This window comes from Cygnus olor, chromosome 2 (assembly GCF_009769625.2).
Source record: "Cygnus olor isolate bCygOlo1 chromosome 2, bCygOlo1.pri.v2, whole genome shotgun sequence".
In the NCBI taxonomy this organism is placed as follows: Eukaryota; Metazoa; Chordata; class Aves; order Anseriformes; family Anatidae; genus Cygnus; species Cygnus olor.
This window is the reverse complement of record NC_049170.1, coordinates 4,116,192-4,128,899: the sequence shown is the minus strand read 5'-3', so window position 1 is coordinate 4,128,899 and position 12,708 is coordinate 4,116,192. Positions and strand designations below refer to the sequence as shown.

Sequence of the window (12,708 nt, the reverse complement as noted above, 5' to 3'; positions counted from 1 at the left end):
GTATGTCAGACATTTTAAGGAAGGAATGACTTTATGTATTTATTTATTTTTCTACTTGCAAATGATCAAGTATTTTCTTTTCCAACATAGCATATCTTCTGTTAGTATTTTTTTCCCTCCTTTGTAGCTTTTTCTGGAATTTCCATTGTTTTTTATTTTCTACTTTCTTATGTCCTGGGCTTTCAAAAAGAAACTATTGGATCTGACTGTTATGATTTTTCTGCCTAAATTGAAACACCTGCAGAGACACCATTTCTGCAATAGGAGCTCCTATAAGGTAATTCTACTTTGAAATGTCAATCACTTTCGGAAATCCAGGTCTCATACCCAGGCCTTGCTTAAACTTTTATTTATTTTGGTATTTACCTAGATTTATGAAAGAACAGGAAGCACCTATCTCATATTCCCCCTCTCTCTGAAGGGCTTTATATGTAGTATGCCCTTTAAAAGTTATTGTGCATCACATAATTCGGTTTAATATACTGGCTTGTAACATTATGTTTTCTTTGATATTACTTTCCTGAAGGCAATATGACCTTGAATGTGACATTTTAAACTAATAAATGAGAAAAAGAGCTGAAACTAAAACTGAACATTGTAAGCCAAATGGATTGACTTTCACCTCAAGCCTTCATTTCCATACATGAAAAAAATATAAAAATATCACATTTATGTATTTACATTTTTTTCTTAATATTCCAAGGAAACAAATTTTATGCAAATGTGTTATCTATTACCTTTTGTCTGTATATTGGCCCATTAACCCCTTTGCCCATTGTCTTGTCATTTCTTTTTTCACACCCTCACTTCAGCCAACAATTTTAAGGTCTCTGAATAAATCAGCAATACTTGTCAGAGAAGTAGTAGTGTCAGAGCTGTAAATTCCTATATGTTTTGTGAAAATGGTGTGCTGATTACAAGGAAGATGTCAAAATGAGTATTTTCACAGAGAGGGGCCAGGTAAGACCGACTTAACAATTTTAAGAGGACTGAATGATTTCACAGAGATTTAGTCCACAGACCTTGCCATCCAAAAGCACATCTCTGCATTTGCACCTTCTCCTGCCAAAAAATATATGTCAGAAATGAGCAGTTATGTTCCACTAGGGAAAGAATGAGGAAATGGGAGGGTGTTGCAGATACAATAAAGAGCATGTAACTATAGAGAGTGTGAATGAGAGAATTGCAGAAGAGGCACCATGAGGTAATAGGACACAGATGTATGGAAAAAGAACAGTTTGCACACAGTCCTGGTGACGGTGACTCCATATTGGATGAAAATAGCAGGCAGCCAATTTAAAGTAAGGTCCTTTCCTTGAAACTGGGGAAGTTTAGCCACGGGACCGCCTGAAATCTGTTGTTATATCTAGCCGCTATCAAAACTGGGACTGTAAAGAGCTCTTGACAGAGGTGAGGAAGAAGATAAAGAAAGCCAAGCTATTTTCAGAAGAGCTCTTTGTCACTGCTATTCTGTCAGCATAGCTTTGGATTATTTATTTATTTATTTATTTTCTATCTCTTGTTCATACACTTCAGCGAGGAAGAGAGAATTTCAGCTGCCAGAAGTAGCAAGGAAGAGAGAAAACATCTTGCTCCAATAGGCTTAATTTAAAGCTAAGGAGAGGAACAAGACTTGTGTGACCCTCCAAGGAGGGAAGATGACTGGAATGGTTTTAGTGCTAGGCATAATCTTAAAATTACATCTGAAGACTGGAAAATGATAAAAATACATAGTTTTCTCCTTGCTATGAAATTTGGCTTTTCTCTTGTAGAGCTGTTCCTTTTCAGTTGTTGCCAAGTCAGATCCATCCTTAGGAATGTGAAGCATCACCATCAGTTTCAATAATATTGAATTGCAGCTTAGCTTTCATGAGCTTCATATGAAATTTATATGAAACACATATTGTTCTTCAGCTGAAATCAGAACCCCACTTTTTCAATATTTAACAGTCACAACAGAAGGTGAACACTGCCACAAGGAGCTTTACAGTTAAACACTTTTTTCCTCACACTTTTACAAACAGAAGCTTGAGATAAAGATGTGGGGATTGACCAAGTGGTTTTCCATAAGCAGCCGTTGTGGTTTACCTGTGGTTCGAGTTGCTTGGGAAGTATATAGCTATGCTGGCATCATTCACAGCCTGCAGTAACATGTTTCAGCCCTCACCTAGACTTCTTCACTCAGGGTAGGAAGGTGGCTAAGGCTGCATTGCTACTGGTCAGCTCTGTGCCCAGAAGGCTATTGGTTCGTGTCTAATCCAAAAGACCACATAGACCCTATGGGGAATATAAACTTTAGCTATTTAATAGTCAGGTAATTAGGATAACAGTTCTTATACTCATTCTACTGAATGTAATCAGTGGAGAGAAAGAAGTACACTTACAGAGCAATTCATCACCACTGCCATGTTAAAATGGGGTTATCCCTATCTGAAAAGTGTCTCTCCATGGACTACAGAAGAAACTTCGCTTAGCTGAGTAAGGTTAAATAGGTAAGTCTTAGCCATCTGAAATTAAATCAATCCTGACTAATTCTGTAGTCAAATTAACTACTTTGTGTTTCCTCAAAAGTCATTGACAAATGGGGCTCCCAAAGGATGAGACATCCGATTGGAGAGAAGGTAGCTAGCTAAATAAGAAGAAACACTCTTCTGCTCATGTTGTGAAGAGGGTTTAAGTAGCTTCCCTAGGTCAGATGCCAAGCTTTGCATCACTTCAGCTAGCTGAGATGAATTGAACAAAGTTTAAGGAACATTTTTTTTCTTTTTCTTTTCTTTTTCTTTTCTCTTTTCTTTTCTTTTCTTTTCTTTTCTTTTCTTTTCTTTTCTTTTCTTTTCTTTTCTTTTCTTTTCTTTTCTTTTCTTTTCTTTTCTTTTCTTTTTCCCTGGCACACATTAAATCTTTTTCTTTAAAATTATTTGCTGATATTCTTTATTCCTAACATGCTAAGAACCAGGAAAATTGCCCTCGTGAAGATGCACCTCCCTCTTACAGCGTCTAAGGCACCTTTTTCAAAGTGAGCTTGTGTATCCCTACATCACATGGCAAAGGAGACATACCATCAGTGCCAGTGGAGAACCCTGCTGTGCAGTTTCACACTCAAGTCACATTGATTTCCATGGGCAGATTTCACCCAGCAGGAGCTTGTGTCTGTACCGTGGTTTATAAATGTAAGGGGATTGTCCACACTGTCTTGTATTACATTTATTTTTTGTCATTGTTTTCTTTGCTTTTCTAAATTGTTGGTTTCAAATACAAATTTTCCAGACAGTATCAGGCAACTTTCTTAATGAATTCTTTCCAATCTTCATCACTCATCTCTTTTAATGACTTGGGCAAATTATTTGACTACTCTTTGCTTCTCTCCCTTCTCTTCCAATGTCAGCACATCAGTCTTTTCTAGCACAACAAACTTACAGCCTTTTAAATGGGGCTATATTTTAGCTATGCATGGTAATATGACAATAACAAACATCTAGTATAACTGAATTTGATACATAGTGATATGAAATATTTATTCATTGTCTTCCCTATCTTTTGTGCAGTATGAGGATTTCTGCACATTTCTCTAGGTTGGTTTGCAGTATCTATTGCTATCCCAGTGTTTAGAAGACAACTGATGTTAAAGTAATAAAAAATAAGAAAGCTTTCCCTGTTTCTACCAAAGCCATTTAATTTAAGTGAGCAAGGCTAGCAGGTGGTTATCAGAAGATCTTATTAGCCACTTTGATTGTTTCTAACACCTCTTGTAAGCAAATGTCTCATTACCATGGATATTTACACGTGCTTTACTTTTGTACAGATTGCCATTCATCGGTGAACTATAAACCTATTACTAGTCATCTTCAGATTTAGAAGGTAAATACAGTTTCTCCTGTGTGGACAAAATGTAGCTATCAGACAGTAAAATCTAATAGTGCTCAATTTGATCTTGATTTCCGTCTTTAGTACACTGACTGTGCCACTGAACTTTTCAAAAGCCTGTCTTCAAGCCTTTTGGAGATATTCAATTCAATCACAGTATTCATAAAATGAGATCCTTGTCTGGTGATGGAAACAACCTAGCATAGGAGTGGAAGAAAGGGATAAGGAGAGGGAAATGTAAAGTATTCATTTTTTTCCCAACTCCTGTGGTGATTTAATGACCAATTTTTTAGTAATATTCCGGTGGGTCTGGAAAAGCTGAAAGACTTTTAGATAATAGGATGAGAATGTTACATGGCTATTAATTTATTTTATGTAATCTGATGCTACATCCTTTAATTTGAAAGAAGGTTTATCGAATGCTTATAATATGGAATCAGTATAACATTGTTGTTTGACACTGACCTAATTCTTCAAACACTACAACTCATAACTGTCCTATTTACCACACATGGTAGTATCTGGCTTATATTTTGTGAGATAACATAGGACTTGATTCCCCCCATGAAGCTGATAGAAAAAATATACAAAGCCCAGTCCTGTGAAAATACATCCTCCATTGATGTCTATCTCATACTATCACACAAGTTGATAAAGCCCACGCTGTGTAAAGCAGTTGATCACCCAACCCTCATTATACTGTACTTCTCCTAGTCTGAAAGTATGACACTTTGAAGTATTATCTGCTTTTATTGAAGATCTTATTTTCCCTGGCACATAGTCAAAGAGAAAGTATATCAAGAGAAAACCACTTAGAAAAGTGTGGCACTTGCAGCTTTTAACAGTTGATAAGATTATGTGCTTGAATTCAACATCAAATGCAAAGAAATCATGGGGATATTTAGATTTAGTCTTTCTTTATTTTCCTGCTGAGGTAGAAGATGATCCCCATTTGAGATTCCTTCACTAAGTCATTATTTGTACGTTAGTGGGAAATTTGAGAGATATTTCTGAGTTTTTCTGTATACTGTGTAAGTTTTTAGGTTTATGAGCTACTAAGATGGTGACTTCAGGTTTACCAAATTACAGGAGTCATGCATAGAAAGCTGCTCCTTAAAAACTAGTCATAATTTGTCATGTTTCTGATGCATAAGACCTGACTTCTTCCTATGTCCTAAAAGACGAAGCCTCCCATCCCCAACCTCATCACCTCCTATTTCTGCATGCTTCTTTTCTGGCTGTGTTTTGATTTTATGTCAAGTATGTCCATGCTTTGTTTCTGGTAAGATTAAAACCTACATGTGTGAGCAGGTAGGAAACAGTGGGAAGCTTTCACCTAGTTCCTGACGTAAGGAATAGAGAGCCGAAATAGAGCCAGATCTATATAATGACTGGAAATTTGAAATAGAAATGTTCAGGTTAGAAATACAAGGCACAATCTTGTAATAAGAGGCCAGTTATTCACCACTCAGTTTCTTAATTCAAGGCTTGCTCCCTCAATGGTTGTTAAGGGCCTGATTCTGCCTTTAGCAAGAAATCACTACAGGTAGAATTGTCTTTCTGATATTTTGAGTTTATATGCTCTAGAGCAGAGTGCTGAAAAAACAGTGAATGATGTTATGATGGGTCTTTACTAATGGAGTAATTTTTAATTCTAAACCCAATATTTTCCTGAGAGAATGAACAACATGGAAGAGATTATCTTCCCTCACATATCCACAAAAAGCAGTTTTAGGAGGAAGCAGAATCTGTTTTTCAGTTTCCAGTCACCTTCCTAAGTCAAATTTCCCAAAGCGCCAGTATCCAACCTTTGACAAAGATTAGAGTCTGCAGAAATTCACAGACTTGAAATTGAAAATAGGATCCACAAAAGAAAAAAAAAAAACAAAAACAAAAACAAAAACTTTAGATTTATAGATTTAACAAAACACTATTGAAAGACAGCTAAAAGGTGGTAGATTCCGTGCTCAAGGGAAAATTCATTCCTGACATACACTGGAGTGATTTAATTGGGACTAGGAAACATTTTTTTGCCAGGTTAGAGTCTGTCCATTATAGTACCATACAACTATATCATACTTATGCTTTTCTTATCAGTACAAATTATTCTTTTCCAGGGAAAACTTAGAAAATAATATTTATCATTCTAACCAAGTGCACATTTGAGGATAGAAGAAGAACCAACAATAAACTATTATGATTGTTAAAAAAAAAAAAAAAAAAAAAAAAGTGGATTTGCACCATAATGTGTCTTTTGTTCCCCTCTCTTCTATAGGTTGCCCAGGAATGTGGGACAATATTACATGCTGGAAACCTGCAAGTGTGGGTGAAATTGTCTTTGTCAAGTGTCCTGCATTGTTCAGATTTATCATCTCTGAAGATGGTAAAGTATTTTCTCCATGTTCTTTGCTTCTGCGTGGCCAGCATGACTATAAAATCTGACTTAACTGCTCAATTTAAAGGGAAAACAAAAACTCTTCAGTGGCCTAGGGTTGGTTGAGTTTCAATTCAAAAGCATGCAGTAGAAAAATGGGATATGTGTGTGTAGATGTGTGTGCATGTTTTGGGATCTGGGGGAGAGATGTGTGGAAAAAAATCTTCACAGATTATATATCAATAAAATATCACCAGGTCTAATTGTTACAGGGGATGTTCTGCCCTTGGGTCTCCACAGAGATCAAAGAGACCTGACACCGTGTGAAGGTCTTGGACAACTAGTCATCTCAATTCAAATTTATTTTAGAAAATAACTAGAACTCAGACCTGGGTTCTGCTCATGCTTAAGGAGAACACAGGCTTGAAATGATTAATGCAAGGAGCTCCCCTCTTGGAGGCCCAGTGAAAGTTCAGTGAGAATTAAAAATTCCTGAAGAGATGCAGAAGTTCCATCATGTCTTTTTGTGGTCTGTAGAAATAAGACGTCAGCATCCTACTGCCCCTTGCAACTGGCACCAGCAACCAAGCAAGCAAACAAAAGTAAATAAAAGATTGGAAACTTGCCCAGGTTGCAATGTGGTGAAATGAAATATTTCTGCTTCCAGCATGCATTGCTTCCTGTCAGAGTTGTCCCTCATCTTGCAGAATATACTGCTTATGGCCAGCCAGGCTGGTTCCTTTTTCTCTTTTCTCTCTTTTCCCAACTACTTTAGGCTTGAACCAAAAGCCCCATGAACTCATGCTTGATAACCAAACCCTATCAGACACTTGGCTTCAACCCATACACAAGCCAGCCCCTGCTGCCCAACTAGGTGCTATTAATATGAGAACCTATGTTATTAGTAGCAATAGTATTTACTTATTATTAATATTATTTAGTGTATTTTAATGGTGAGTGAGTCTGTTCAAGCTACTGTTTGTGTGATACCAAAACCCCCTTTTCTTTTCTTATATATGTATATCTTATCTTTTCTATATATATAAGTATATATATATTCACATATATATATATATATATATTAACTGTGAAATACTTGAAAATTTGCTGAGTAAAAATGAGAGGGTATGGAAAGGAGGAAACACCTATTAAGATGTTCACAGCAGGTTTATAGATTTATTAGATGATCTCTTGAAATTTCTTTATTTTTTTCATGATGCAATGAAATGAGCTTCCCAGGTGAATGACTGAGGGTGGCAAAGTCCTCCTATCAGAGTTAGCTAACAACAAGCCTTTGTTGGTAATTAACAGTTTTTTTCCATCTCCCCCCAGCACCCATCTAGCCTAGCATGGATCACTTAATTAGCACCTTCCATTGAAGTAAAGGTTCACCATTTTCTCTCTGGGATCCTTCTTCCCAAAGATTATTTTGCCAATGAATTATTCATATCTAATGTTGAGTACAAAATTCACCTTCTCAGTGTTGCTACATGCAGAACATGATTTTGGGGAGACAGTTAATGTTTCATACACAGCTCCAGGACTGAAGAAATCCCCACCTTTAAATACAACCATTTGAACTCATCTAGACACAGAAGAAAATGTCAATACTCTTGTGAAATGGAGAGGAATTTAGGAGTGATCACCACGTCACTAAAAATACCCATATGAAATTCAAATGCCTTCTCTAGATTAGTTCACTGGACTCCATCTTTAATTAATGGAAAGAAAATAACGGAAAAAGACCAACAGAAGACAATGTATGTCATTTCAAGAAACATGAGGTAAATCACCCTTTAGAGATATCTCATTATCCAGCAAGTACTAAAGACAACTCACATAAACAAGGCACCTAATTTTTGAAGGGAGAAAGATAAGTCCCTCTTTAAATTATAAGATAGAAAAATAAAGTTATTACTATAATATTATGTGCTTCAATTATTAGCAAAGATAATTAAACATAATCTTTACTGCTGCAATATTGGTCCAGTATTGATTCAGTGGGTACAATGACATTTACTGAACCGTCATAGTCAACCATAAGAGAAAAAAAATAACACACAAGTATTCATGAGGTTTTGTATCTAGCATGGGAAAGGAAATATTCTTCCATCTTTCAGGGTTGTTTTTTTGTTTGTTTTTTCACTTCTTCATAATTTTGTCATCAATTTTTGTCATTCAACCTGACTGTCAAACCAGTTCTGGTCATCCTTTGAGCAGGATACACATTCAGCCAAAAGTTTTTGCAATCCAGTTATCAGTGATGTTTGCAGCCTGCAGACAAAATACATTTATGTTGTTTATTGTGCATCAACAGATGGCTGATCTGCTGTTATCTTCTGATAAAACTGCAGGAGGCCTGCTGCTCAAGGCAGTACCTCTCCAAATTTCTGTTAGGACCCCTCCTTTCTGGTGGCTTTTAATCTGCTTCCCCCCCATATCCTCAAGATAAGCATGGTAACATAGGCAGAAATTTTCAATTTTTCTCTCCCTCTCTGTCTCTCTCTCTTTTTTTTTTTTTTTTTTTTTAAATGCAATGCTCAGATATTACTAGTTTGATTGTATGGAGAGTGATGCCATGTGCATCTACAGTCTAGGAAATCTTAGACAATCTCTGACAATCTGTCAACAAACCTCTGCAGCAGACCTTTTCACTGCTCTCTTTTATTTCAAGGAATATCTCAAATGCTTCTCATTTTATCCCCCACAAAAATAGTGCCTTCTCACTTTTATTGATGAAATTTCTTTTCTATGGTGCCCTCGTTTCTGAAGTAATTATGGCACTCTCAACGCTTCTGAGAAACCATCTAGTCTGTCTCCCTCCTCAAAGTCAGGGCCAGCGCAGTGTTATTTATTCCATTATTCCATCACATAACTAACCTTTTAAATGGAAAATCTTCTCCTATATATATATAAAACATATATATTTTTTTGAAAAGTAATATACATTTTAGAAAAATAAAAATATTTCTTTATATAAAAATGAAATGCTCTACCATAACAAAAAACTGTAAATTAAACGTCTGAAATAATATTTTTAAATATTTGCCTAGGATTTACAGCCCGGTTTGTATATTGTACTTCACATTTGGCCTCTAACAGGGTGATAGTATGACCCTAAGGGAAGAGTAGTCAGTCCAGTGTAAATATATGTCCTTCTTTCTTTATCTCCTTAAGGGACCACTAATAAAAGTGACAGCTGTTACCGCTTGTAGTGGTGGGTTTGAGGGGGTTTTGGACATCTGTTCAGTAGGAACAAAACCGAGATTCATAATTCATTATATAAACAAATAAACATTTAATCTGGAGTAGTTTGAAACCTCTGCAGGCCTGACTGGATTTGCACTAGTGACCCCAAGGTGGAAATATCTACATCCGTAATCACTCTCTTGGGTGAATCAGCATAGGTTTTCAGTATCATTACTGCTAATTTTAATTAACCAAGTATATTTGCTTCAAGGAGGGTTTAATGAAAAAAGTCACATTTTATGAAGGTTCCTTAAATAAAGGATTATTAGATAACTAAAATGTTTCTAAGACATGGCTAATCACATTTTATAGATTGTTATAGTATTCTCTGGCTGCTCCTGTGTTTCTAGATTATGTAAGTAAGCTAGGCACTGCCAATAAAATCTATTAATAGCATACTCATTCTTAATACAACAACATTTTTATATGACCAAAAATATTTTTTTTACATTTTTACAAACAGTAGCAATAACTTTAATTTATACATTAAAAATATTTGTCTTATGAAGCCCCAAAGCACCTGTAGTTACAGTTGCTTGGATGACAGCAGGGAAACCATATGGGGAAATATTAATTTTAAAGAGTGGGAGGAATTTAATTCATTTGGTTTTGGATATCAGAAGTTATTTGTGTATGTCTGAACAGGTCATATGGATTTCTGGTTCAATGAATGGAAAGCAATAGGTACTTGTAGATGTTTCCTCTGACTTATCTCAAATGCTAATCTTGAGATGAATGAAGCCACTGGAGAAGTCTTGTTTGTTTGATGAATTTCAGAAAGGAATTTGGCTGTCTTGACTTGGATATCTGATTTCCACATGCAGTAAAAAGAAAAAGAAATTGAGTCTAAAAATAAAAATTAACTAATCTAATTCCATCATCCATAGAGATGCTTTGTTGAAAAATGATTCAGAGGATCTAGTTAAAAATACCATCTCTTGCTGTTCAGAATTTGAAAATATACTCTGCTCTCACCTTCATTTTAATTGGACTGAGCAGTAACATTTGAACTGCTGTTAACATCATACAGAAATCCTAATGTTAAAATCTTTTACAAATCTCATGCTATATAGTTGGTGACCCTTCCTTGTAAAATTTTATTTTACCTCTCTGCTCCCCTAAAATCATCAGAATTTTTCATTTCATTTCAGATGCAGATTGTGAACAAAAATATCATTCTCAAAATCTCTCCACCTGAAAAAGGCACACTGGCTCCTCAGTCTTTTTTAAGCTAGTAGGTTAAGGATTTACAGTGGGTTTTGTTCTGGAGGATTCCTAAATGTTGATGTTTGGTTGGTTTGTTTGTTATCTTTTTCATCTTCCAAATTCCCTTCTTCTATCAATTCACAATTTTATTTTCACTGCAAGACATAATTTCCATGATACTGCTTTTGTAAATTATGTTTTCTCCAGTGCCTTCCAAGTACCGCCTCCAGAGACAACCCCTCTAGCACAGAGGAAATTTAAAGTATTCAAAGTTATCTTTGCATTGAAAGGAAAAACAAAAACAAACAAAAACCAACAACAACAAAAACCATGTTAATCTGTGAAGTTGCATTTCAATGACATAGCAAAACTTACATATGTCCCCAGCAGAGTTATCTGCACTCCTGGATATAAAATGTTATGTTTTCTTCTTTTTTTTTTTTTTTTTAAATATTTTATTTTGGGGGGCAGTGGTGATATGTCTAGCAGAGGAAATCTACAGATGCCAAGGCTTTTCTTTCTTTGCCCTGCACAGCTGAGATACTCTGTAGTAATAAAACCTATAAAGCCAAATTACTCAAAGGGACCATTGAAAGAAACCCAGTAACCAGATCAGAAATGAGCATATTTTTAGATATTTGATTTGCAGTAAAAACTAATACAAATGATAATAAGCAGTTTCTGAGCATTGCCATATGCTCCGCATTGAGAAACTGTCTCCTTTCACAAATCCAAATAATAAATATGATTAGCTCTTACTGCATCTTCCAGCTATTCAGAATGTTTATCCAGTACTCAGTCTAGGACAATGCCTGCTGCACCCTAAAAAAAAAAAGCATGACTGCAAAGCATAGTTTACTATGTAAAACAGAGAAAATGTACCTAATTTTTACTAAATGCATAAAACATATACCATGTTGGTAGCAGGATTAAGGGGTCTAATTAAAATTCAGTGGAATAAAGAATGCATCACAATGTTGCAGATTTTAAGGGAGAATGATATTCCATCCTCACGTTTTTGAACCAAAATATTTGTTTGGCTTGCTGCTGCTCTAATAGTCATGTCTTCAGTGCTAGCCACCAATATTTATTGTCCCTGAGAACAAGGATTGGAAATCCTTGTCTATTGAAAATCAGTCTATTACTGATCTCATTAAAAACACTGAGAGTCACTCAAGTACTTTTGGCAGGAACACCAAGCCTCATATATTCTGCACTAGGGATGTAATGTTGGATTTAAGAATTCAGGGTTAACTGAACTTGGTAAATCATCCTTGTCTTTTTTCTCCTGTTTGAGTTTGCATGTTACCCCTAATCAAACAAAACTGGATGATAAGACACAGATTAATGAGAGAGGAATTGATATTACACTTGCACATGTGGAAAGCCCTGTGTCACTTCTGGGGAAATAGTCCTGGCAGTAAAGCCTTTAATTGCTGACTGCATATTACTGTGAAAATGGTATTTAACTCCCAAACCAGGTGAAAGCAAATGAAGATTCATTGTCTTCTCAAGGTGAAAGCTGTTCTGAATATTTTTAAGTTAGTTGCTATTAGTTTGGCCTATTTTATTTTATTTTATTTTATCTTATTTTATTTTATTTTATTTTATTTTTTCATATATAAACACAAAGAAAAGCTGATTCTTAAAGATCAAAGGCCTTCTAACAAATAAAATGTATCTGGAAAGATTGTGCACTTATTTTCCACTGAAATGGAGGATTTTTTTATTTTTTTTTTCCTTACTAACTAAAATTAAGGTCAGCGTTGCAGCAGCCTGAAATTGGAAATTGCATTTGCCTGTCAAATAGGCAAGGCAAAAGTTCAATGCAAAGATCTAGATTTTCTGTTCAAATACATCTCACCCCTGGTGGGTCTTTCAGGATCCTGCATGAAAAACAGGAGAAAAATAGACTGGAAGCAGGGAGCGTTCTCTGAAAAACAGACATAGACCATCCCATAGTGTTTCCATTTCGGGAATAATAATAAACCATCAGAGCTTAATTAGTCTTTGAA

At 35.6% G+C, this 12,708-nt stretch overlaps 1 protein-coding gene across 10 annotated transcripts in view; it reads left to right on the top strand.

The window, feature by feature from the left end:
- The window catches only part of ADCYAP1R1 (ADCYAP receptor type I), a 146,365-nt gene that overhangs the window by 82,967 nt on the left and 50,690 nt on the right, over positions 1–12,708 (top strand). For all 10 annotated transcript variants that reach the window (XM_040549741.1, XM_040549740.1, XM_040549739.1 and 7 more), the window contains one exon: positions 6,140–6,247. In XM_040549741.1, the coding sequence (XP_040405675.1) occupies positions 6,140–6,247 (108 nt within the window). The remainder of the gene's footprint in view (positions 1–6,139; positions 6,248–12,708) is intronic.